The 26,744-nt window shown below is 48.7% G+C and overlaps 1 protein-coding gene across 5 annotated transcripts; it reads left to right on the top strand.

Moving 5' to 3' along the window:
* Positions 1 to 1,089: 1,089 nt before the first annotated feature.
* On the top strand, positions 1,090 to 20,526 carry LOC309346755 (protein DDI1 homolog 2). Of its 5 annotated transcripts, XM_081870893.1 has the most exons (10): positions 1,091 to 1,356; positions 5,469 to 5,598; positions 7,268 to 7,525; positions 8,269 to 8,395; positions 9,020 to 9,147; positions 9,521 to 9,649; positions 10,879 to 10,982; positions 12,132 to 12,321; positions 16,821 to 16,884; positions 18,795 to 18,932. In XM_081870893.1, the coding sequence occupies exons 1-9, from the start codon at positions 1,219 to 1,221 to the stop codon at positions 16,835 to 16,837; spliced, it is 1,221 nt and encodes a 406-aa protein (XP_081727019.1). In that variant the 5' UTR covers positions 1,091 to 1,218; the 3' UTR covers positions 16,838 to 16,884; positions 18,795 to 18,932. The 5 variants fall into 5 exon arrangements, with proteins under 5 accessions (XP_081727015.1, XP_081727018.1, XP_081727017.1 ...); XM_081870889.1 differs by lacking the exon at positions 16,821 to 16,884 and having other exon boundaries at positions 1,090 to 1,356; positions 18,795 to 20,526; XM_081870892.1 differs by lacking the exons at positions 16,821 to 16,884; positions 18,795 to 18,932 and adding an exon at positions 13,677 to 13,896 and having other exon boundaries at positions 1,090 to 1,356.
* Positions 20,527 to 26,744: the final 6,218 nt, after the last annotated feature.

The raw sequence follows: 26,744 nt of genomic DNA, 5'->3' as shown, positions 1-26,744 counted from the left end.
AGCGAGATGAGCGCCGCAACCCCGTAGTTGCTTTTGACGGGACTTAACCTGGCTCCCAGTACATTTCTGAGCACAATTCAAAGTGTTGGTGCCGATCTTTAAAGCCCTAAACGGCCTCGGTCCAGTATACCTGAAGAACTACCAGACTTTTAGAAGAAGGGAAGCTTTTAATGTTTAATAGGTTATTGTATTTAAATATTCTGTTGGAAGCCGCCCAGAGTGGCTGGGGAAACCCAGCCAGATGGGCAGGGTATAAATAAATAATAATTATTATTATTAATAATAATCATAATCATAATAATATATAATTTTTATTAATTTCAACATACCAATTATTATACATTCCACAGAACGTCACATCTTATGCAATCTTTTTGGAGTTCCATCAGCACCTCTGATGATCCACCATAAATTATTATTATTATTAACCATCCAGCAATCTTCTACCTTCCTGCCACTCAACCTCCATTAAACCCCCCCCCCAATTTTTTTATTGGTTTTCACAACATTATAAACAAACAAACATAAGACAAACAAACATAAATCATAGCCTTATTGAAAATTACAGTTGTTTCCATTGTTAAGTGACTTCCTCGCTTCCCCTTGGTTGAATTTCATTGCATGTCCTTTTAACGGTTTTCCAAATCACAGTTCTTATAAATTTTAACTTCAACATCCTTAGAACTTCACATTATGAAATTAAACATATTGATTCGACACTTAAAATCCTGAGCCAAGTAAGTATCTGCAAACTGTTTTCAGTTAATTTAACTTAACATATTTAACCAAGTAATCATTAAATTTAATCCACAGCCTCCATTAAAATTTTAATCGGGACCTGGAAAAATAAAATAACAGCAGAAACGCTGCAACTCTACAAACGACACCACCTTCGCCCCATTTTGGTCCTGCCCTGCACGTGGCGACGGAGCCGGACGTCGTGGTCGCCTCCTCCCGCCCCTTACCCCTAAGGGCTCCGCCCCGGGGGCGGGGCGACGCCGCGCTGACGCCGCGCTGTCCCCGCCCACCTGCCCGTCCTTTTGCGACGGAGGGGCGGGGCGGGGCGTTCAAGAGGCGCTGCCGTAAACGCGGCGTCGCTTTGCGGCGTCTCTGAGGCGAGGCAGGCGGGCGAGCTGGGGCTCAGCCAGGCGGGCTCCGGATCCGCTCTGCCGTCCTTGGCGCGTTCGCTTCCCACCCGGCAACCCCGTCGGCCGAGCGATGCTCCTGACGGTCTTCTGCCTGCGGCGCGACCGCTCCGAGCTCACCTTCTCGCTCCAGGTCGACGCCGACTTCGAGCTCCAGAACTTCCGCGCCCTCTGCGAGCTCGAGTCCGGCATCCCCGCCGCCGAGAGCCAGGTCAGCGCGCGCGCCCGGGAAGGGGGAGGGGTGCGCGTGCCCTGGGCTGGGACATGAAGAGAACGGAGGGGGGGAGGGGGGAAATAAGGCGAGGCCAAAGGGGCACGTGTGTCTCTCTGTGTGTGCGCTCTCGCGCCTCCCCCCTCTTACTCCGAGTAGACCCTCTTTTAAAACGAGGGCGGCTTAATCCGGCCTTCCTTGCTTTTTAATCAACTTCGGGTTTTGCTGTGGCTCCTGCATTGCAAGGGCAGGGCGGGGCGGGGGTGCGACTAGATGACCCTAGTCGTCCCTGACCCCTTCCAGCTCTGCAGGCCTATGGAAGGGTCTCCTCTTGAGTAGAGCTCACCTTTTGGATGCATGGGTCCGGCTTTCCCCAGCTGGGTGAATGGGGTCTTGACCCAGCAGTGTGTGTATTTCTCCCTCTCTCTCCCCCCCCCCCATATATCTGCTTGCTTAAGGTTTTAGTCATGTTTTATTTATTTTTAAATAATTATCCTGTGTGTAAGTCACATGCAAATCGCCTCTTTGCATGTTGCACCATTTGCCTTTTAAACTGGAATTTGCTTTGGGCACCTTTGGCAAAAAAGTGGTATGTGAATATGGTAAAGATAGTATGATTAGTAAAGCAGTGGTGGGGATAGTTGTCCCCCTCCGAAAAGCTTCAGGGTGCCCAACCCCGTGGGTCATATCCATGTAAGTTCTACCAAGAGTAGACCCATTGAAGGGAATGGAGCAAAGTTACCCATGCCCATTTATTAAAATTGTGTCCACTCTGTGTAGGGTTAGCATTGCCAAAGAAATCAACAAATTTCAGTGCCAAGCACAGTCCAAATTAGACACTAGCTCTTCTCAGACTTCTTTAAATGAATAAAGACTAACTCAGTCCAATTATTGTTAGTGGGCCTCCGCTGAGTAGGACCCACATTGGCTATACAACCAAATGGACAGTATCTGTCCAGTGTTAGCCACCTGTACTCAAGAGTAGACCCATTTGCATCTAATGGGGTGGGGTTGCTTCATAAGCCCATTATTGGCTTCATTGTGGGCTATTCTCGAGTATGCCTAGCTAACATTGGATGGGTGCACCCTTTCCCAACCTGGAACTTTCTAGAGCAGTGGTGGCCAAACTTGGCCCTCCAGCTGTTGGGGGACTACAATTCCCATCATCCCTGGACACTGGTCCTATTAGCTAGGGAGGATGGGAGTTGTAATCCAAAAACAGCTGGAGGGCCAAGTTTGGCCACCACTGCTCTAGACATTGCTGGACTCCCATCAGTGATCCTGCATGACCAGGGAGCTGAAGGCCAGCAGCATCCAGGGGGGCTGCGGTTTCTCAGTCCCTGCGTTAAAAGAAGGAAAAATAGCATTGGAGGTAGCTAGGGCCAGTAAAAGCAAGTGGCATTGGTGGCTCTCCAGTTATTGTCAGACTCCCAATTCCCAGTGTGGCCAGTGATGGGGTGGTAGCCCAGCAACAACTTGTGCTCTGGTTGCGTAGGAGGCATCCTTGGTGGGGTGTTTGTTGGGTGCTGTGCTGCAGTTTGTATTGCTCTGTTGGTGGCTCCTCATGATATGTGATAAAACTCTGCCTGGCTTTTCGCGAGAGACTGATAAAGGAGGCGGTGTCGGCGGTCTCTGCGTGCCACAGTGTGCAGCTTGTTAAAAGCAGAGTGGGAGAGCAAAGCCCCTGCCGAGCTCTCCTAGGAGCATCTTGCATCAGGGATTGGGGTGGGGCCCACTTCCTCCGGCTGTGGGTCTGTAAAAATGAAAGCAGCTTAAGCTGCTTTGGGGGCCAAGTCAACCGGTTTGCCCCAGTGTGGCTGACACAGACTAGCAGCTGCTCTCATGCCTTGGTCTTTCGCAGCCCTACCTGGAGATCCTGGTGGAAAGTGAACATGGGACCTTCTGCATGCCAAGCAGGGGCTTTGCCACTAAGGTAGAGAGGCTAGGTTTTTAGGATTGTCTGTGTTTACCCTGGCACCTCCTTACCCTGGGCTTTGACCCTGTTCTTGTGGTTGTAAGTTGTTTAAAACAGTTTTTAATGTTGTGTTTTAAATAGTTGCAAATTGCCCTGGGTTCTTAGGGTGAAAGGGAAGTAGTAAATTTAAATAAATAATAATTCAGCTTAGAAGATAGTTATGCTGATCTGGCCCCTGTAACCACCCAGGGGAATCTCCGTGGTGTGGTTCATGTTTCTCAGGAGTGCACCAGGCCCTACACACCTGAAAAGAATGAAGACCAACCAATGCCAGTGGGTCTTATCTGGAGTAGAGCTTAGTTGGAATCAACCTTGTCCCATGGGAAGGTAGGGAGTCAAAAGGAGGACCTCATAGCTTGGAAGTCTCTTTGGAAGTCTCTTGCAGTCAACAGGACTTTGCAGGATGAGGCAACCGCCTGGCACAGAGGAGTGAGTGTCCGGCTCATCTTGGGTTGGCAACGTGAGGTCCTTCCCCGGACTCTTGCGCCAGAGTATCATGACCATCTATTTTAAGATTGTGGGAAGCTGTGAATTCTCTCCCGCCTCCATAGCTAAACTGCTCCCTTCATGCAGGCAGTAAACATCACGGAGCAGTAAACACCGTGGACCTCCCAGATGGGCCCCCGGATCCTTGTCTCAGAGTAGGGAGCCCCCCTTGACTCACTGGGCCTCCTTTTACGCCCCTTCTGTCCTGCCTCCTCAATCTCTCCCTGCCTCCTTCTCATATTGCACATTATGGACTGGTGATAGAAGGAAGCTGGAGGGGAACAGGGCTGGTGGGTTGTGGGAGGGGGGGAGACGTTCCCCCAGTGAAACATTGAGGGATCCAGCCCAGTCCATGCCCACCTCTCAGAGAGCTGGCCAGGTGTCTCCTGGTACTGGAACCCCATGCACTTGCCTTTGCTGCGTTTCCTGGCGCCCCTCCCTTGACGGAGGTGGCTCCTGCCTCTGATAGAACTGGCTCACCCACAATCCTTTGTGCCAGTTGGGCAAGATTGCTCAGGCTTGTGGGCGGCTCTGGAGAAGCTGCTTTTGAATTCCCATCTTGCACTGTGAATGACGCATCCCACAGTAGAGGTGTGCACGACTTTTGCCAACTCCTAATGGTGTCTTGCGACCGGGAGGAGAAGCGACTTCCTGGAGGCCAAAGAGCTCCCTGCTCCGCGCCAGGCTGGCTGGTGTAAGTAGTGTGTGTTTCATAACCTGGATCAGTTCAGAGAAGAGCCCCTGACTTGGCTGCTTTTGTGAACTGTTTGAGTCAAGTGTGGCTCTTTTGCTCCTGGGCTGTCTTTGTCTAGGGCTGTGCCATAGGATGTCAAAACTATAAGTTGGAAAGCGAAAGTGATACTTACCTGCCTGAGGCTTTGTGTGGGGAATTCAGCAAAGCCCTCTCCTCTCTCCCTCCTCCATCAAGCCTGCTCTTTCGCTGACATGGCGTTTTCTTGCCCCCTCTTGTCTGCCTTGAAAGTGTTTAGATGCAAAGCTGTCATAAGGCACTCACCTGATAGCCAGCAGTCCTGTGTTTCAGTGTTATCTCTCAGGCCATTGACTTCCAGTGCAGGTTTCATGAAGCAAAGCAAGATAACGATGGCATTATCTGTGGTTTTGAGTGTGGTTGCGCAGGGAAATGTGGAAAGAGTTCCCCCCGCAAATGCCAGGTTTCTTATAATAATTAATTTTAAAAAATATTTATACCCCGTCTATCCAGCTGGGTTGCAGCTTCCAACACATATAAAAACATAATAAAACGTCAAACATTAAAAACTTCCTGATACAGGACTGCCTTCAGATGTCTTCTAAAAGTTGTGTAGTTCTTTATCTCCTTGACATCTGATTGGAGGGTATTCCACAGGGGAAAACATTGCGTTACATGTCCTGAATCAGTCCAAAGCACAGCACAAGCCCCCAGTCCTCATTCTTCTGGCACCCTGTTGGCTAGCAAAAGTGAGGCAAGCTGAGTCTGTCCTGCTTAAGGCCTGGTCCTCACAGATCCCTCTGGGGATCTTCCATCCTGTGTGTGTCCGGGCAGCAGTGGAGTGCGGACATTTATTCTCTGTGTCTGAGCTTTCTTGGCAGTCCTTTTCTCCTAGTCAGATGTGGTGAGTTGTTTATTAACCAGCCTTCCCTTGTCTCCCAGATTGTTTATGCAGAGCAGCCCCTGACTGACAACCACCGGTCGCTGGCTTCTTACGGCTTGAAAGACGGTGACGTGGTGATCCTGCAGCAAGTGGAGAATGCAGGGGTGCGGCCCCCAGCCCCATTTCCCGGTGAGGAAGGCTCCCTCTTACCCCACCCTGTCCCTGGCAGACTTCTCCGTGGTCTGGGCTGTCCACAGGACTCAGGTCACATTGAGCCTAGGAGTCTGTTGATTCTCTAACCATTTAATTTTGCTGTTGTAAACAAAATCTGCCCCTTTCCCCTTATGGGGTATCCAAGAGCCCTGTATAGAGTCCTTACGTGGGTTCCCTATTGGTAGGAGAAAATAACAGAGGCCAACCAGAGAATATTAAGAAGCAAAGCAGCTAGTAAGCCTGATCTTTATTAAAGCTGTTGTAACAGGGTGTTCCTGTTCCTGCAGGAGGATGGAGGAGGACCCAGAACAAAGGTGTGCCTGCCCTTATATAGACATTTTAAATTCCCTGCCCTAGAGCTCAAGACCACCCCTCCATACATCACACCTACATCACAGAAAAGGTGGTCTACAACAGAAATTTGAATGTTGTTGTTTTTCCTGTCTGCCAGTTTATCTGATAATGCCTTATCTGATTGCTTTTCCTGGTAGTCTGCCCATTCCTTTGAAATGGTGATTACCCAATTCCTGCCCTCCCTCCTTGCAGAGAAAACATTTGGTCAGTTTGGGAGTCAAAATGGTTTGCTGCTCCAGACATGTGGTCCACATATCTATGTTTGTGCTTGGTTGGTACATTTATGAACATTCATTTTATATATATATAAGATCTTAATTTTTTTATTGCACTGTCTTAAATAACAGTTTCATTAAAAGGTTTCTGAGCCAGTGTGTCTTACTGTTAACCAGAAGGTTGGTGGTTCGAGCCCACCCAGGGGCAGCTGTGGGTGAGATTCCTGCATTCTATAACTCTATGAAACTGTGGGCTGAGCTTTGGGAAACTGCCTTCTGCTCACCGCTGTTCCTACTGCTCCACTCTTGAGCATTGCTTCCTTGTCATGCTTTGCACATGCTGAGACCGTAAGGAGACTTGTGAGCTTCCTCTTCCCTGGAGCCGGACATTGCTTGCCCAGGAGGAAAAAGCAGGAAATTCCTCGTAGCAGAGGCTGCTGTGATCCCTGAGCTACCATTGCTGTTTCTCTTGACTGGATCTTCATATATCTAAAGGGCTGTCACATGGAAGATGGAGCAAGCTTGTTTTCTGCTGCTCCAGAGGGCAGGGCCTGAACCGATGAGTTCAAGTTACAAGAAAGGAGAGTCTGGCTAAACGTCAGGAAAAACATTCTGGCAGGGAGAGCTGTTTGACAGTGGACCAAACACTCTCAGAAGGGTGTGGACTCTCCTACATAGCAGGACTTCAGGCACAGGTTGGATGGCCATCCTGTCCATGATTATTTCACTGTGGTTCCTGCATTTCCGGGGGTTGGACTAGATGACCATTGGGGGTCCCTTCTAGCTTTACAATTCTGTGATTCTATTATTTTGTCAACCTGCTGAACTAAATTGTGGAGGCTGGATACTTGGCATGGCTGTGTGTGGGTATATGTGCATAGCTGTCAAAGTTTCCCTTTTTTTAAGGGAAATTCCCTTATTCCAAATAGGATTCCTCGCAAGAAAAGGGAAAAGTTGACAGCTATGGTTTATGTGTGTATCAGAGGGGATTGGGCCTTGGGGTCGTCCCGTCCCCCCCATAGGGTAAAAATCACCAGGGCTAATATGAACTGTTCTGTTAATTCCCCTCTGCCTAGGTTTGCCCAGGATAGACTTCAGCAGCATCACGGTTCCTGGGACTTCAGGCCAGCCTCCCCAGCTGCCCTCACTGGCACCCCCAGCGCAGCAGCCCTCCTCGCAGCCCGGCCCGTCTCCTCCCGAGTTCCCCTCCCCACCGCAGGGCTTGGACAACCCGGCGCTGTTAAGAGACATGTTGCTGGCCAATCCCCACGAGCTTTCCCTGCTGAAGGAGCGCAACCCACCTCTAGCAGAGGCTCTGCTTAGCGGGGACCTGGGTGAGTATCTCCCCTGGCGTGGAGCGTTTGTGCCGGAGGAGAAGAAACCCTCTGGATTCTTTGGGGTGACTTGCTGGAAGGCTGCAAGGACGGGCAGAAGAATGGGTGCTTTAGCCACATGGCTGCACTCAAATGGGTGGGTGGCTGCATGGTTTGACTTCCTGGTTTTTGCACTATCCCAGACTGACGAGGATTTGGGGAGAGGAGGGAAGTGAGGAGTGTTTGGAAAGAAACTGGAGCTGGGTGGTGCACGTGGAGCGCTTTGTGAGCTGTCAAGGCGTGCCACAGAAACGCTAGCTGTGGCTGCCAGTCGCTATTGTATTCCCCCCCCCCCCAATTTTTTTAAATTAGTTTTCCAAGTTTATAACAAACAGGGGGGAAAAACAAGAAGAAACAAACATTTATCATGGCTATAATAATTCCACTTTTGTTAACATTGTTAAGTGTCTTCCTCGAATCCCTCTGGCTGAGTTTCCATATAAATCATTGTAGCAGTTTTCCAAAACTATTTTCACATAAAATTTACTTAGTCAATTAACATATTTCTTTTTTTTTTCATTTTAACTTTAAGCATATTATTCTGTAACATCCCATATTTAAATCCTAGGCCAATCTGATACTTGCAAGTAATTCTATTTAAATTATCTTAACATATTTAGCTAAGTAGTCTTTAAATTTCTTCCATTCCTCCTGGTGCTCCTCCTCCTGCCAGTCGCTATTGTAAATGTCTTTCCTTACTCTAGAGAAGTTCACCCGGGTGCTTGTAGAGCAGCAGCAAGATCGAGCCCGCCGGGAGCAGGAGAGGATCCGCCTGTTCTCCGCCGACCCTTTTGATCTTGAGGCTCAGGCCAAGATCGAAGAGGACATTAGGTAGGCAAAGGTCTGGGAGCCACCCCTGGGGGTGCAAGTGGCTTGTCGGTTTCAAACCTGGAGCAAACGTAATGCAGATTTGTCGCCTCCTGGCTGAGCCTTCTCTGAACTCCTGCGCCTCCCTGACCTCTAAGGAGGTGGGGGACAACAGGTATCCTCAAACCCACATCTGTTGGGTTTATGAGGAAGAGCTGTAGCTCAATGGCAGAGTGTCTGCCTTGCAAACTGAAGGTCCCAGGTTCAGCTCCTAATGGCATTTCCAGGTAGGTTTGGGAAGAGACTCCCTGCCTGCAACCCTGGACAGCTGCTGCCTGTCAGTGCAGACCGTAGTGAGCTAGATGGACCCAAGGGTCTGACTTGGTACAGAGCAGGTGGGAAAGAATCTCAGGCAGCATCTCTACACATGCCTGCACACAGAGAGCTAACCTGTGAAGTATCTCGGGGGCCCTGCACGAGGCCAGGCCTGCTGTGTTGCTGTGGGTCAGCCCTGTTGTCAGCTTCACCTTCTGACCCAGGGGGGTTGCTCTGCCTCTGCTTCTGGCATGGAGCACGTGGCAGTCAGCCCAATCCATGGTGCTGGCGGTTAATGCTTGCCCTTCACCCGTGTATTGATGTTGGATCCAGGCAGCAGAACATCGAGGAGAACATGACGATCGCCATGGAGGAGGCTCCGGAGAGCTTTGGCCAGGTGGTGATGCTCTACATCAACTGCAAAGTCAACGGCCACCCTGTGAAAGCCTTTGTGGACTCAGGTGAGTTAGGCTAAGAGACAGCAACTGGCCCAAGGTCACCCCCTGAGCGAGGATTGAACCTTGGCTTCCCGGATCCTAGTCCCGCATGCTAACCGCTATGCCAAACTTGCTCTTGTCACCCAACAAGACATTGGGCTGCTTCCAGTGCTGGGTCTACTCTTGAGTAAACCTCTGTTGGTTACAACCCCTTGCCTTGGTCCTGTGCACTTAATGCTAAATTTCTGCTGTGCTTCTGAGAGAGCCTTGCCCCCAGAGGCAAATGTTTTCCCGAGCATTGCCCCCATAATGGGGAGGGTATGGGGCAGCTGCCCCTTTTGCTCCCTGGGAAGAGGTTGGGTGTGCCTTTTAACACCGGCTGCTGTATTTCTGGCAGGGGCACAGATGACCATCATGAGCCAAGCGTGCGCAGAGAGGTGCAACATCATGCGGCTGGTGGACCGGAGGTGGGCAGGCATTGCCAAAGGTGTGGGGACCCAGAAGATCATTGGCAGGGTCCACCTGGGTAAGGGCGGCAGATTCCTTGCAGCTGGCTGGCAGGGCAGGGAGGGTGGGGAGCCCCCTGCTTCCAGAGCCAGAGTCGAGGCTGCTGCAGGCAGCACATAGTGGAACTCTTATCCCACAGGAGGCAGTGATGACTGCCAACTTGCAGAAAGCATGCGCTAGATTCACAGAGGAGGGTAGAGGCTCTGTGTTCCCTCTGCTGTCAGAGGCAGGAAATTTATTTTATTATTATTAATTGAATTTATATACCACCCCATACCCGGAGGTCTCTCTTTTTTTGTTGAAAATAATATTTATTAGTTTTCCAACAATTTAAATACTACAAACAACAAGGGGGGGGAGAGATAAAAAAGGGGGGGGGGAATTAACAATACTATACAAAAACACTACATAACACAAACACATTAAACTAACAAAACAAAAACAGTTTAAAACACATCAAACAATTTCAATATCTTATCTTTCATTCACTTATTTCAACGACCTCCTCACACCTCCCTTTTTGTATTCCACTTCTGTTAATTGTTTCAGCAATTCCTTTCCATCTTCCTCTGTTTTCTATCCTATAATTATCTTAACACATTCTAACCTTATTTTTTCCTTTAATACTCTATTAATCTGTTTATATTTGATTCCTTATGACATTTCTACTATGGTCTATGGCCATACTACCCTGAACACGCCTGATCTCGTCTGATCTCGGAAGCTAAGCAGGGTCAGGCCTGGTTAGTACTTGGATGGGAGACCAGAGGTCTCAGGGAGGTTCACAGAATAAAATCAAAATATAAAACCTCAAAATGCATAATCAAAATAAAAACAGCAACCCAATAACCTCCCACCCCCCAAAAAAAATCACATTTTAAAACACCATAGGATCCTCACAACATTTAACAAACTTGGACAGGAGCCACTTGTTGGAAAGACCATATTTCTGCAGTGATATTTGTGAAATATTGCTCTGAATGTTTATGAAATGCCTCTGAGTGCCAGTGGCTGGGAATCACAATTGGGGAAGAGTTGTTCTTGTGCTTGAATCCTGCTTGTGGATGGCCACTGGGAGAACAGGGTGCTGGACTTGGGTGGGAATTCTAGCCTGATCCTGCTTCGGGCAGCTGCTTACGTTAATACGACTTGTGGCCAACAGCTAGAACAATGAAGTTATTTGAATTGGATTGGTTTGGTTAATATGCCAGTCTCTCTTCTCTCCTCCCCACCCCCAACCTGCTTTAGCTCAGGTCCAGATTGAAGGAGATTTCCTGCCTTGTTCGTTCTCCATCCTGGAGGAGCAGCCCATGGATATGCTCCTGGGACTGGACATGCTGAAGAGGCACCAGGTGAGGCTGGCAAAGGGGGCCGCATCCTCTGAAATGTGTTTGTGTGAGTGTCTCTGTGTGTGGTTTTGCCCAGCAGCTTCTAGCTTTTAAAAAAAAGAAATACAGTGGTACCTCGGGTTACAGACGCTTTGGGTTACAAACTCCGCTAAGCAGGAAGTGGTTGCTTCAGGTTAAGAACTTTGCCCCAGGATAAGAATGGAAATTGTGCACCAGCAGCAGCGGGAGGCCCCATTAGCGAAAGCACACCTCAGGTTAAGAACTATTTCAGGTTAAGAACGGACCTCTGGAACGAATTAAGTTCTTAACCCGAGGTACCACTGTATGTTCAATAGGTTTTTTTTAAGCGTCATACAGAAATCCTGCAAATTAACTGCTATCAGGATTTGATACATAGTCCATAATTGGACTGGATTGGATACATAGTCCATAAACAATTGAGGACCGCTTGGAAGGAAGAAGTTCCCACCAAAGAAGAACGGATAAGTAAGGTGATGGACTATGCAGAATTGGCAAAGTTAACAGCCAGAATAAGAGAATCTAACAATGATTGTTTTGTGGAAGTATGGAAGCCCTTTTAGGACTACTTAAGGAGATATTATAGTTCAGTGACCTCGCATGCAGGATTTGAATTATGAGCCACAGAAGGAATTGGAGAATACAGTTTTGATGTGTTGGCATAAGAAATAGAATGCAGTGAGCAGCAGAGGGGGGAGAAATTAAAACACCATGGAAAATGGGGTGGGAAGTAGAGAAAAGACAAAATCATTATATTAATATTTTTTGAAAATTCAATAGGAATTTTCTTATTTTTTTATAATAAGAAAAATAAAATTATTTTTGTTCACTGTTGAACAAAAACAAATGTAAAATAAAACCAAAGCAACTAAGCCACAGGTATGTGACTGCGAGGAAGGTAGCAGCTGGAACTACTTTTGGCATAGACATAATGGTTAAACAAGATGGTTAAAAACCATGGGCTCTATATTATACTGAGGGAAGGTAACTGAATGGATTCAGGACATTTGAATGCTTTACCTGTCACATTCATTTGAAGCTGTCTGGCATTAGGGCATAGCCTGCAGTTGAGAGCAATGAAGCTCCCCTGGTGTCCCCTAACCAGGATCTCTGCTCCTTCTCACCCACCACCAGTGTTCCATAGACCTCAAGAAGAACGTGCTGGTGATTGGCACTACCGGCTCCCAGACGACCTTCCTGCCGGAGGGGGAGCTCCCCGAGTGTGCGAGGTTGGCCTACGGGGCGGGGCGAGAGGACGTGCGGCCCGAGGAGATCGCAGACCAGGAGCTGGCAGAAGCCATACAGAAGTCCGTCGACGAAGCAGGTACTGCAAGGATACGCAAGGTGGAGTGGCAAGACACCTGCTTGGCATGCCAAAGGGCCCCAGGCCCAGTCCCTGGAATCTCTAGGTGTACGGCTGGGAGAGCCCCTCCCTGCTTGCTGTCCTGGAGAGCTGCTGCCAGCCAGTGTAGGTCAGTGCTGAGCTAGATGGGCCCAAGGTTCTGGCTCCACATAAGGTGGCTCCCTCTGTGTTTCTGTCGACAGAAGCCTCCCTTGTTTCCCCTTTGCCAACCTGGCTGGCCGTTTTTGTGCAAGCCACTGCAAAGGCCGAGACCGAGAGGAGTTGTAGTCTGAAGCGCTTGGAGAGCACCAAGCTGGTTTAAGAGCATGCCAAGCGTAGAGGCTTCTTCCTTACGCCTCCTAGAGATGGTGCCTGTGACTTTTTAATTTGTTAATCTATTAAACCCTTATTAACCTAACCAGTTGAAAGTTGCAGAACCCCGTTTGCTTAGAAATTTTATAAAAGGAATCGCAGTTACCTTAGTAACCCACTTGCCAAGGAGCGCGGTGGTGGTTTAGCCTTACAGCAACCCAGTGAGGTAGGCTCGGCTGCAAGACACTGGCTTTCCCAAGGCTTCCCAGTCAATGATGAACCCAGGCCCAAGGCTGCCTTCCTGGCCACTGAGCTTTGTTGGCTGCTCAACCAATAAGACTCGGAAGGCACCAGAGGCCCCTTCCTACTCTCTGTGGGCCCTGCTTCCACCTTGGTCCCAAAGCAGGATTGTCCCCTCCTTACAAGCCTGGCTGGGTGTCCTCCATAGCAGCAGAACAGCGCATATAGAATCATAGGATAGAACTGGAGAGTTGGAAAGGACCCAAGGGGTCATTGTGGCCCAGCCCCTCTTGCAAAGCTAAGCATACTGAAGTAAGGTAAAGGTAAAGGGACCCCTGACCATTAGGTCCAGTCATGGCCGACTCTGGGGTTGCGGGGCTCATCTCGCTTTACTGGCCAAGGGAGCCAGCCTACAGCTTCCGGGTCATGTGGTCAGCATGACTAAGCCGCTTCTGGCAAACCAGAGCAGCGCATGAAAATGCCATTTACCTTCTCGCTGGAGCGGTACCTATTTATCTACTTGCACTTTGACGTGCTTTCGAACTGCTAGGTTGGCAGGAGCAGGGACCGAGCAACGGGAGCTCACCCCGTCGCGGGGATTTGAACCGCCGACCTTCTGATCGGCAAGCCCTAGGTTCTGTGGTTTAACCCACAGCGCCACGCGCATCCCATATTGAAGTAAAGCTAGGACCAAATATCTTGGCCCAGTAAAATGCGAGGACCTCGACTGATGCTTTCACCCACCTCCCCACCACCACCTCTGGATACGTTAGTTGCAGTTGCAGTTGCCCGAGACATCCGAGTCAGAAGACAGGAGGAGAGGAGACTGCGGAGGGAGCGTCGCCTGTCTTCGGGAACCTCTGCCCGCCACAGGACCTCCCAGTGCGTCATCTTCTAACGCCTGGCACTCCCCTCACCCAGGCCTTACACAGCTTGGATAAAACAGCGTGCCAGAGGAATTGCTTTGTACTCCAGTCCTGACATTAAAAGCCTCCCGTTCCAACACATCTAGCTCAGTCTCGAGTTTTGTTTGGAGACCCCTGGCCCACCTCCGGGAGAGACAGGAATGCTTAGGAGGGCAGCCGGTGGGGCAGGCGGCCTTCATGCCTGTCTCGATGAAGCAACAGCTTTGCCGTTCCTCCACCTTCTCTCCCTTTTCTCTGCCAGGCTATTTCTCCCCATCCCCTAGTGCTTCTGCCCAGGCATTTGAGTGGGCAGACCCCTCTGCTCCTTACTAGTGGCTGCTGTGATTTTGTGGCATTATAATTCTTTACCTGAAATGCACCAGAATTTTTGGTGTTTCAGGAAAAGGAGGATGGCCCTTTGTTTAGGAGCTAGGGGCTTGGAGCAGTGGTGGGTTCTAACATTCACCACTACTCCACAGCACATTCAGTCTTGTAAAGCTGAACCAGTGGGGTGATGTGGAAAGCCTTTGACCACGTTCTCGCCCACAGCAGTGAAACACAGCTTAGATGCTCTTTCCAGAAGCTAATGTTTGTTTACCTACGAGATCACCTGATAGGCTTTTGCTCACGTGCCACATAAACCCTGGAACATGCCCAAGAGCCCGGGCTAAGGCTTCTGTGGGGCCCAAGGGCTTGTGGCAAAGGGGCAGAGAAAGAAGGCTTCAGCAGCTGGCAGGCTGATGCAGATCATCCTCAGCCGCTGGCCCTGCAAGCAGGGACTAGGCATCCCAAGAACATCTGGAGGGAATTTAGGGCAGTGCAAGCAGTTGCGCTGCACAGAGCGCCCAGCCTAGGGGGCACAAAGTAACAACACCCATATTTATATGGGAACCTACTGAGAGGGGGCAGGTGGGGCTTGTCTACCTGGGAAGGTAGCCCATCTAGGAGAAGGAAACCTTGGATCCAAAACCTCCACGGGATATTTTTGGGAGAAGGAAAGGCTAAGGAGCAAACAGAAATCCGGAGTGGAGTCCCTAAGGCAGTTCGATGGCGCTTTGTCAGCCTCCTCCCTCAACTCCTGCAAGACAAGCTTGTGCCAGACGTATTGCTCTGCTTTCCTTTGGACCACCATCAGCGAGGCCAAGAGCAGTGGGGTCTTGTCACCTGGGGAGCCCAGGACTCCCAGACACACACTGTCTAGGCTTGCATCCCAGGGAGGTCTCTTTGGTGCTGCTAACACCTGACTTCACTCCCAGAGGCGCACTGCATTGTCTCTTGAGACAGACAGGTGCCAACAACGAGTTTGCCTTACCCCATATATGCCCACATGACAACTTTGATCGGCTGAACTGGCATTATTACAGATGCCATTTCTACATTTGTAAGAAATCCATCTGTTAGTGTGTTATCTTAGCTCTCTCAAACTTTATTTTTGTTAATTTTTCTTAGTGTGATACCGTTACTGTTTTATTTTTTGTAAACCGCTCTGAGGTTTTTGTTTTACAACCAAGCTGTATAGAAATTATGAAATAAAAAATAAAAACAGCACTTGATAACCCCGGGAAGACGTGGAGTCACTCCTTGTGATGCCCACTGTCAATTTTCTGCCTTGAAAATCTTTAGCAAAGGAAAGCTTGCATTCCATTCTTGAGTTACGCATTTGATAACTGTTCCTCCATCTTCCCCATCCAATGTTGCTGCTGTCCTGCACACCTCCCCACCCCCTGCAAGTCTGGCCATCCTGAATTACTTTTAAAATACCGTGTTTTCTGCTCTATAAGACGCACTTTCCCCCTCCTAAAAAGTAAGGGGAAATGTGTATGTGTCTTATGGAGCAAATGCAGGCTTCACGGGCTACCCCAGAAGCCAGAACAGCTAGGGGGAGCACTGCACAGTGCTCCCTCTCGCTGTTCTAGCTTCTGGCTTAGCTGCGCAAAGCCTCTGCAGGGGAGCCTTCATCCCACTGCCCTGCGGAGGCTTCGTGCAGCTATCCTGGCTTTTGCGGGAGGTGGGGGGAGGGACAGAGCGCGTGGCTCTGTCCCTTCCCCCACCTCCCATAAAAGCTCCCAAGAGCCGTGCTCCCTTTAAAGAGAGTGCGGCTCTTGCGAGAGGTCGGAGGAAAGCCAGGAGACTTGCTTTCGCTGAAGCCAGGAGAGCAAGCGGGATCGGTGCACACCGATCCCGCTTGCTCTCCTGGCTTCAGGGGTAGCCCCGCAAAGCCTCCTGAGCGAATAGGGAGGAGCGCTACCTCTTCGCTCAGGAGGCTTCTTATTTCTTGTTTTCCTCCCCTAATAACTAGGTGCGTCTTATGGTCGTGTGCGTCTTATAAAGCGAAAAGTACGGTGTTCCCCCCACCCCGCAGAGGCAATGTTGGAGGCCTCCTCCCTCTCTAGTTCTTGAGCCCTCGTTGGTTTTGTTGGTTTGCGGCAGATGATGGAGCTGTGGCCCCCCTCCCTAGGGACCAGCTGGGGCAGTGCCAGCGCAGGGTTCGCAAGCCCTACCTTATCACTTGAGCTGATTGAGTCAACTAGAGCCAGGAAGAAATTCTGAAGAGGTAGCGCAGAGGAGATCTTAAGGCAGCCAGAGAGTCCCTTCCTCGCAGAGCATCGAGATCTGGATGGCAGGGAGGCAGAGAGGAACCCAGTGCTCAGGCTCAGAAAGTGGCCCAGAAGAGGCTGACCAGTAGCATGCAGTGCCAAAAATCAATGCTAGTTGAGAATAGAAGACAGGAGCCCCACCAGTGCCCATCCACACCAGACCTCGACTGGAGAGCAAGCGGACAGTTCTTGACCCGTTCTAAAAAGCAATTCAGTGTGCATTGTGAGGCTAAGATAGCTGAGGATCGTTCCTGGAAGAAGTCCCAGCCGCGAGGAGCTGCTAAGTTGCATGCAGGAATGGGAGGGGACAGGAAAGCAGACCGTGAAATGAGGACCCACGCGAGGGCTGCAAGCCACCTCCCGAGTCGTGGTGCATGTGCGTGTGTGCTAACCCGAGTTTGGTGTGTTTGTCTCCTAATCCAAACAGAACGCCAGAAGCCTTGATGCATGTTGTGTGGGGTTTGCTGCCGCTGGAGTGGGCCACAGACCAGGTATTCCACCGAGCTCTTCCATCTCCTTGACGGGGGTTGCAGGGGTGGGGACTTTAAAGGAGCTCCTGCCTACTCTGGCATCTTCCCTGGTCAGCGTGGAGCAGGCTCTTGGATCTTCCCAGCGTCTGCTGCAGAGAGAAGAGAACTGCAGAGGGGGCATATTTGTGTGGATGTGCTCGATTCAGACAACTTGAGCGCAGTAGTTTTTGGTGGTGCCTGGAGCTGAACACTCAACACCACTCCCTGAGGGATTAACTCACCACTGGCCAGACTTGGCCTCTTTTTTGGATGTTCACCCCAGAACCGATAAGTGGGGGGAAGTGCAGGAGTTTTGTTTTGTTCGGTCTCCGGGGAGTTTCTCAGGTGAGTAGATGCAAAGCGGACCTCAGAACCGGCTGCTTGTTTAAGACTGTTTGCCAAATAACTCAAGTCAGAAATGCAGTGTCATGTTTATTTTAGCTAGCAAAACTTTTAACGCCTTTTGCTCTGGGATTGATTATCTCACAAGACTGACTAACCAGGGAGGAAGAGGCTCATATCCAGATCTGTACTTTCAGGAGCTTAGATGACCCCCGAGCTCAAACCTAACAGGTTGCCTCGTGCTGAGCAAATCAGCCTGGTGGGAGGGCTGCTTCTAATACACCTTTCTTTCAAGACGATTTCAAGCTGCTTGAAATAAAATATATTTTAAAACATGGCCAGGCTACTTTACCACTGAACCCCCTCTCCTTTTTTCACCCTGGGAAAGAGGGAAAATACCCAGTTTTGGATATTTACAGTGGTTGCCCCGCAAGACGAATGCCTCGCAAGACGGAAAACCCGCTAGACGAAAGGGTTTTCCGTTTTGGAGGCGCTTCGCAAAACGAATTTCCTATGGGCTTGCTTCGCAAGACAAAAATGTCTTGCGAGTTCCTGTGGGTTTTTTTCTCCTTTTTCCCCTTTTCTAAGCCGCTTATCCGCTAAGCTGATAAGCCGCTAATAGCGCTAATCCGCTAAGCCGTCAGTGGGCTTGCTTCGCAAGACGAAAAAACCGCTATACGAAGAGACTCACGGAACGGATTCTTTTCGTCTTGCGAGGCACCACTGTATAGCCTACTCTTAAAACGTTAGCAAGAATGTTGGTTTCACTAATTCCATATTGTTGGAGCATGGGGGGAAACAGTGAAACCTGTAGCTTTGTGGCCACTCTTGATTCTCAGCCTTATTTATATGCTGTATCTCTGCCAAAGCAGTATGGGCAGCTTCCTGCCAAAAGGGCAAGAAGGGGGCGGAGAACGAAGATATCTGGTGCTTGTTTGGGTGCCAGCTGTTGGTTTCATGCTGCATAATAATAATAATAATAATGACAGGTGAGGTGACTGCTTGATGGAGGCAGCTCTGACAGAAGCCATGTGGCCCTTTGTCCCAAACCAACCCAGTGGAATCTCAGACCCATAGAATTATAGTGTGGGGAAGGGGCCAGACTGGTCATCTAATCCAACCCCCTGCGAGGCAAGGGCAAAGGCTGCCCCTGCCTCTCTTTGGGGTGCAGGTGGAAAAACAGGAGCCTTGCCTAGTGGTTACTAACCTTGGTGCTTCCTTCCTACTTTCACAGTTGGAGGCAGTTTAGATATGAATATTAGTAGCTGGAAATCACATGTAAAAAGAGTGTTCTTGCACTCAGCTCCTGCTTTGGGGCTTCCCATTGGGGCATCTGGTTGAGCACTGTGATCCAGGTTGGGCCTGATCCAGCCTCCAGGCATTTCTTAATAATACCCTGAGTGCATCTCCCAAAGCAAGTCCCAGTGACGCAAGCTAATGGGCTGTACCTCCTGAAGGTTTTATATACGCTCATGGAATGTATCAAAGGGAGAATCTCATTCCATTTCTCTCTCCTTCCCCCACCCCTTTCTCCTCTCCCCTTTGTACAGAGAATAGTGACAAAGAAACTACCTCACTAGAAATGCCATCGCTACCAACTTCTGATGGGACAAAACGTCCAGTCCGTTTTCCAGAGATGGGTCCGAAGGCCGGCGACCTGGCAAGCCAATTGCTTGACCATTCAGTCTCTGCGCCTTCTGTTTTCTCCCATGAGGGCAGCCAGGATGAGACTCTTAGCCCCAAGGCGGCCAAGTCCATGGACTCTCTTCTTGAATGCCCAACCAATTTGGAAGGCAAAGAGCCGCTTCTGTCTCCACCAAATCATACTGCTTCTGCCAATTCTGATGATTCCCCGGCTGAAAAAACTGGAACGGGGTCCCATCCTCATTCACAGGACCGAGAGCCAGTTGCTCATGGCAGCCTGCAGAAGCCCAGTGCTGAAGACGATCCCCTTGGTCTGGCGCCTGCTGTTGAAGGAGAGGGAGGAAGCCACTTGCTGGGCATTTGTGGGTGGCCAAAGGATCTGGATAGACCCTTCCCTTCAGAGCAGCAGGAAGGGAAACAAACATATAAGCTTCAATTAGACCTTCAGGCATGTGAAACCCTTGGAAATGAGCAGCCTCTGGGTGTGCAGAAGGTACCAGATTACCAGGAGCGTCTCTGTGAGATGGCTGTTTCCCCATCCCCTGCTGATGGAAAGCAGAGCCCTGACAACGCCCCCATGGAAAGGGAGGTGGGGTTTTCTGCAGGGGAGGGAAGGAGCTCAGAGAGCCTGCTGCCAGAGCACCCAGCAGTGGGAGCCACTCAGGACCCTTCAGATCCACAGAGCTCCCTTGGACTGGCTGCTGTGAGCTCAGAATGCGCCATGATGGAGGTGGAATGGGCCAAGCGAGTTGACTCCACTCCGGCCACTGATTTGATGCAGCCAGGAAATGCATTTTTTGAATCGGATACACCCGCCACCCCTCCCAGTGGCCAACTGACCAATCCGGCGGAAGACCCACACGTCTCCCTCTCCTCTGCCTTAAAGGAGCTTCACCAACTTCTTGCTGTCAGTTGCAAAGGGGAGTTAAGTGTTCCTTGGCATGAAGACACCAGCCCGTCCGCGTCTGCCCCTGAAGAGCAAACAGCAGGTGGGGAGATCTTTAAACAGGAACACGGATGTGCACACCTTGAGAGCCAGGATGTGGAACTCCCCATCCCTGAAAGGGCAGGGATACAAGTGTCCATTGACCTCCAGGAGGCCCACAGGTTGGCTGTGACGTCCGAACGGGAGACTCTGGTCATCCAAGGATCTTCTACTTTGAGCACTTCCCTCTCCCTGAGCCCATCGGCAGCTTCTGCTCAGCTTCCGCACTGTGAATGTTCTGAAAGCCAGCCTCCTCATTTAATTCTGGGTGGTGAAACTTTGGAGCAGGGCCAGCGTCTCAGCATGGGTCAAGATGCATCTCTGAGCTCTCAGAGTTCTTTCCCGGAAGAAACTGGACCACCAGACACCTTAAATGCAGGTGCTTTGGGGCCACTAAATGAGCCAACTGGCCCCTTGCTGCCTCTGGGCTTCCCAGATCTCGTGCCCCCCTGGCCCTCTGTTTTCCCTGCTGCAGACATTGATCAGATTGTGGGGGCCGGCTTTACACCCCAAGAAGCTGGTGAGGCTTTGGAGCATGCCGGCGGAAATGCAGACCTTGCCCTCCTCATTTTGCTAGCCAAGAATATAGTCGTTCCTACGTAATCGTGGCAGGAAGACGGCCTGGCTTGCTGGCCTGTACTCCCCCCCCGCCCCCCCCAAAGAGTCTGTATCTCGACTACATAGAATATTCTGCTTCGATGATTGAGCCACACTTTTTTTTCTTAAAAGAAAAAGGAGAAAAGAGAGAATATCATTTATTTTCAGCCAAAGTATCTTCTGTCTTGTTTTCCCTTGTTGAATTTAGGCATTTTAAAAAGGAGCAAAGCATTGGTAATGTATCAGCACAGTAACTTTTTATGATGATAATGATGATGATTAAGGCAATGTATAATGGAATAAAGTCTTTATTTAAATAACCTGTTTTTAAAAGAAGAGGCCAAACTTAAGAGGCGAGAAAGCTGTAGAACATAGTCCCTCTTCTTCAGCAAATCCCTCAGAAACAGGCGTGGCAGGAGGATCTCTGCTCTCTGGGCTATCGTTCGCCTCCATGGGGTTGATGCTCACAGGGGCTGCAGAACCTTGGGTGCTTAGCAAGCAGCAGAGTGTCACAATGGGGTGCTTTATGCAGCTTTCCAAGGAGGGGTGGGCAAGCCAGCTCCAGAAGCTGAGGAGGTGAGCTCATGAGTTTGCCAAGACCCTGGCAGAAGCGTCTCCACTTCCCCAAGAATGCCACCATCCACGCTCTGCATGGAGCGGGTGTGGTGATCAGAAAGGTCCCTGAGAGAATACTCCATTTGCATGCTCTTAGGCTGGTTAAGGAGAGCCCCTAAATCTGTCGCAGCCAGTAGAATGGTGGGGGCCACCCCTGCAAGCTTGACTGTTGGGTTGGATTCCTGCTGCCGTATCTTGCCTTGCTGATGAGCAGTCAGGCTGGCAACTTAGAAGCAGGAACAGTACTTTATTCCCCCTAAAAAAAAACGTTTAGGGGTACTCTCATTTTGACTCAAGAAAATACCATTTTATAGTTCAGATCTGGGAAAAATAAATGCAGTAAATGGACAAAAGTACAAATATTCACAAAATGTTTAGGGGGGTGTACCCCTGCATCCCCCCAGAAAAAAAACACTGAGCAGGAATAACCACTGAGGCCCAGGGGCTGAACCCAAATCTTGGCAGTAGAGTTGTCCATTTTGAAACGCTCTTTCCCTTCCCCCTATTTTTAAATTTATTTATTTTTTGTTTGGGCCTCTCCTGGTGTGTGTTTGGCTTCAAGGGGGAGGGCTAGAATGTGGTGCTGTTGGGTTGTCAACCAGTTCTGAAGGTGCCCCGAAGTTAGCACGGTGGGAGATGATGACATTTGGGCCCCAGTGGGTGTGTATGTGTAAACCTCACATTCCAAGGTGAGGAACCCAGAAGCCTTTTTCTCCAGCAGGCATCCCCTCTTGAAATGGCTTTTAGGTGCATCAGGTATCATGTTTGCCATGGGAATGCCATACACGGAGACCCAAGCCAGGGGGCTCAGCTTTATATTTGCAGGCCCTGCAAAATCCTGAAACTGTCTTTGTTGTGTATGAAAAGAGACTCAGGTTTAAACTAGTGAATTCTCTGTCGTTCTGGCTACTCTGCAGCTTGAGTGTTTCCTTGCGTAACTATCTTGCTGCACTGTCCAGTACTCTGTTTACATTGTAATGGCGATTATCTAGTTCCCAGTGGACCAAAATGGTGCACGGCTACATTGGGGTTGGAAAAGCAATGAGCAATTGGGAGTGGGTTTTTTTTTGCACTGAGTGAACCAAGCTCTCATTCGAACGACACAGCTAAGAGAATATTTTGCAAAGAAAATAAACGGTGGAGACAGGGAAGAAAACGTTCCTGGAGGATCATGAAAATGTCCGAGTCCACCGCTGAAAAGATGGGTGAGATGTGTCAGACTTAATCAGGCTGGACTGTCCTGGGTGCAAAGCAATATTGAGACGGCACTAGGAGAGAGAAGGAAAAGAACGGACACCCTCTTTTCAACAATACCCCAATCTAACCACCCCATTATTCTGTTCCTTCTATCATTCGGACATTACAGATCCTCTTTATGGCAGAGAGCAGACCCAAAACATGCCCCCACCACAAATCCATCTAGCTTTGCTAGTTAATACAAGAGCTGTCTTGCTTTCCTTTTGTTCTGCTCCCTGCCTCACCAGGAACCTGTGTGTGTTGAGTGTCACTAGAACTGATAGGAATGACAATTGGCTTTTATATTTTTCAAAGGGCAGGGCAGCTGTGTTGCTTTGTCCTATGGTTCTTGACACAACCCGAGATCTCTTCATTAGGGCTTAAACCTAATTAAAGCTCCAATTGTAGGTGTGAGCTGGGACCTGAAAGCAAGAATTGGGCTGCAAGTCTGCATAATATTTCTGTTCCATCTTCATAATGGCATAGGGGGATTCGTTTGTCATACCCAGGAACATCTTTGCCTCCTCTTCATCTCTTCCTCCTGTAAAGAGGGAAATCCTTACAAAGAAGGCTTTTAGAGTGGAAACCTAGTCCAGGGTGGTGGTGGGGGAGAGAGAGAATTCCACGCTAGGGATTATTTGGAAAGAGATTGAAAATAAAACTGCCGAAGTTGTGATTCTATGGAATGCTGGGCACAGTTCTGTTTTCCTCGGCTCCAATGGGATATTGTGAAGCTGCAAAAAGGGCAACCCAAAATGTGTGGTGTTGGTAGTTCTATCTCAGAACAGTAGAACCCCACAGGGTCGTCCGTTGAATGGTGAGAGGGCAGACAAAAGCAGGTATTTATTCACACAGCGCACGGTGGAACTGTGGAATTCACTGCTGCAAGGTGTAGTGATGGCTACCAACCTGGGCTGCCTTAAAAGGGGGAGTGGGCAAATTCAGGGAGGATGCTAGCCATGAAGGCTATGTTGTGCCCGTGCTGTCAGGAGGCACCAATGCTTCTGAGATACCAGTTGCTGGGGTGGTGGGACAATGGGGAGAGTGAGGTTGTCTTCACTTCCTGTTGGGATGCCTGGTTGGCCACGGAGAGAACAGGTACTGGACTATGCTGGGCTCCCTCTGGGGTGATCCAGCTTCAGGGCTGCTCTTATGGGCTTCAGTTGCAACTACCATTTTTTCCTCCTGCAAGAACCTGCTGTGCGATGTTTTGGACTACAACTTGCTTCAGCCCTAAAGCCTGACTTAAAGGATGTCTTCTACCAGCTTTGATTACGTCTCCTTTGCCATTAAGGACTGCCTGCTTTAATACAAGAGATGGTCCTGGGGTAGGCATTTGGAGGCCTGGCCCTACACTGACCAGCAGCAGCTGTCCAGGGTTTCAGACACAGGAAATTCCCGGCTGCAGATGCCTTCAGGAATTAAAGCTGCAGCCTTCAATGTGTAAAGCAGGTGTTCTGCCACTGAGCACATTTCTGGTGGTGACTCTCAGGCCTGAGCGGTTTTGCCCATCTCTGAGCTGGCACAAAACCCAAGGTCTCCCAGGTGGCTATTTGGGGCTCCAAACTGTGCCCTTTGGCTCATGTCAGTGTTGGAGCAGAGCTGGTGGGGATCTTGAGCTGATTATATTTTACATTTTTAATTAAAAAAAAAAAAAACCTCATATTTTGGGAAACCTTGAGCCCCTCAGGGCTTGGTTGGCTTTAACTGAGAAATTGGAGAAGCTTACCCCACTAATGGATTTGCCTGTTTTTCATAGGAAATCTGCTTCAGCCATAGGTAAGAATTCTGAGGCAGATGAATGTTGTTGCAGTTCAAAACATCTGGAGGGCACCCAGGTAGAATAGGCTGCTTTAGTCTATATAGGGTACCTCTTTTAGAAATACAGTTGTCCCCATTAACAAGCAACGGTGTCTGCAAATTTGTAAGAGAAGTTTTGGATGAGTTTGCGTAGCTTCCCTACAAAAGAGTGTTGGCAAACATCCTTATTTAAATAATGATCCGAGAGGTTGCCAGAGCCGCCGCCACCATTCATTATAATAATTTGCAGAAGATGGTGGACAGCTTACCAAGGTGGGGCCTTTTTCACAAGAGGATGCATGACCTCATCTGAAACTTGGCATGCCACAGGGATACTTCTGGAGCACAGCTTTCCAAATTGTGCGTCGCGACACGTTAGTGTGTTGGCTGCATTGTGTAGGTGTGTTGTGCAAATGCTCCTCCTGGGGCTGGAAAGGGGCACGTTTAACCTCCGGTTTGCTAGTAAAACTGAATTACTGTGTCGTGAAATGATGCGTGTCTAAAAAGTCTGGCCCCAACATGAAAAGTTTGGAAAGCTCTGCTCTAGTGTATGGGCCAAGATGGAGAAAATGTCCAATGCCTGTCTGGATACAAAATCATAGAAATGTAGAGCTGGAAAGCTGAAGCTTCCCTGACAGATGTCCATCCAACCTCTGTTTAAAAACCTCCAATGAAGGAATTTCTGTCACCTTCCAAAGGAGTTGCTGTTGGAACAGCTACTACTGTGAGAAAGTTCTCCCTAATGTTTAGTTCTTGCATAAGAACATAAACCCTGTGTGATAGATGCTGAACAGAGGAAAGGTTCTGGATCCAACGTTAGCCCTACTCGAAGTAGGCCCATTGAGATGAATGAACGCACCTAACTTGGGCCCAGTAATTTCAGTGTGTCCATTCTTGAGTAGAACTTGTCTGTCTTTGAGCTCAGGCTTTTTCCAGTGGTCTGGGCCTCTCAGGAATCCTCAATCTGTTTTGCTTCACTGCACCCTTCTGGGCTATAAACTTATTTGTTTGGGCTGGGTTGTTCTTGCCACCGACAGCTTCAGCATTGTGGGAGCATTTGGAGTTTTGTTGCTGTTTTTCTGATCAAGCTACCGTATGTTTTCTGTTACTGCCACTGGCAGCCAACTTTTGGTTTATTTTGTTTTTTTTTAATACTTGGGGATAAACAATCAGAAGAAAAACATGTAAAAACATTTTTAAAAATAAAAACAAAGTTTTATCATAATGGTTATTCGGATTTTTTCTTTTTTTTTTTTTTTTAAATAATTTTTATTGGGTTTTTACATTTTATAACAACAGACACACACACAAAGACAAAGACAAACAAACACACAAATACAATTACATACCCTAAGTTTCTTTACCCACTTTCATTGACTTCCCCCCACCCCCTCCTCTTACATCCCAATTCCAAAATTAATTCAGCAAGTTCTTACCTAACCTCTTAAAGATATTCACATTGCTTTTAAAAATTAAAATCTTTTGTTTATCTGTATTCAACTATCCAATTCTCTTATAATCATTAACTTCTTTTTTTTTTTAAGGTCGATCTAACTTCCCCTTCACAAATTTTCCCTTTATTATATTAATTATAGGTCACATTGACCAAGTAAAACAAAACATAACATTTTATAATTCTATTCTCTCCCCCCCCTGCCCCGGTTTCTGTCCCTTCCTAGACAAATGTCCAGAAGACAAACAAAAAATATTTCTAGCCCGGATTCCTCACGTCCGAGGCGTCTGATTCTCTGTCAGTCCCTCTCTGCCAGCTATATTGGTAGTCCTCTTTGATGGTCCTGAGACCCCGAAGGAGTTCAGTCAGAGTCAGATCATATTTTCTTTCATTCAGAATGTTGAAGAGTGTTTGCTGCGAAAGACCATCTAGTTTTCCATACTCAAGAGAAAAGTCCCAATCATATTGCTTTGTTCTCTCTAGTTTTAATATTCCAAGTACTCCAGGGGCTTCTCTCTTCTTCTTTCTCATCTTTCGCAGGTCTGTAATCCAGAGGTCTTCTTGCTCATACTCTAACGCTGCAGATTTCTGGTTGATATTTTCCACTTGTAGTGTCTGAACTCCTTCTTTTTTCTCTGTCAATTCCAAAGGCATCTCTTCCTGCTCAGCTGCAGAATTTTTATCGTACATCTCCTTTGTGCATTCAGCAGAGTTGTTTGTTTCCGAATTCAAGGTCATAAAAACTTTACTCAGAGCCATACTCTGCTCCTGCAGGATTCCCACGAGAAAAAACATTTTTTCTATCTCCGCCAGTAATTTTCCCTCTGCAGCCATTGTAATGTCACTAATTCCCCCTAGGGGGCTTTCAGTTATTTAGTAGTCCTTTTCCAATAATCTGTTACTTTGTTATTATCAATACTTTGTTTCCAATCGCCTCAGTCCAAATGTATCAGCTTTAATTCCAAGAGTTATTAAATAGCAAAATTCTTTACTTTGTCCGCCCGTTTGACAGCTTCTTTGACAGCTGTCAAACTCCTTTCACTTCTTCCTCCGGGACCCAAATAGGACACTCCCGGGTTTTTTTGGGGGGGATACACACAAAGTTCCAAATTCCCTTTCTCTCCAGCACAAAAATCTTGTTCTATCAAATTTGTGAGAAACTTTTAAATC

The sequence above is a fragment of the Podarcis erhardii genome (assembly GCF_964252035.2).
Source record: "Podarcis erhardii genome assembly, chromosome: 7".
Lineage (NCBI taxonomy): Eukaryota > Metazoa > Chordata > Lepidosauria > Squamata > Lacertidae > Podarcis > Podarcis erhardii.
Note: the sequence above shows the minus strand (reverse complement) of the source record. Positions and strands in the feature narration are given on the sequence as shown.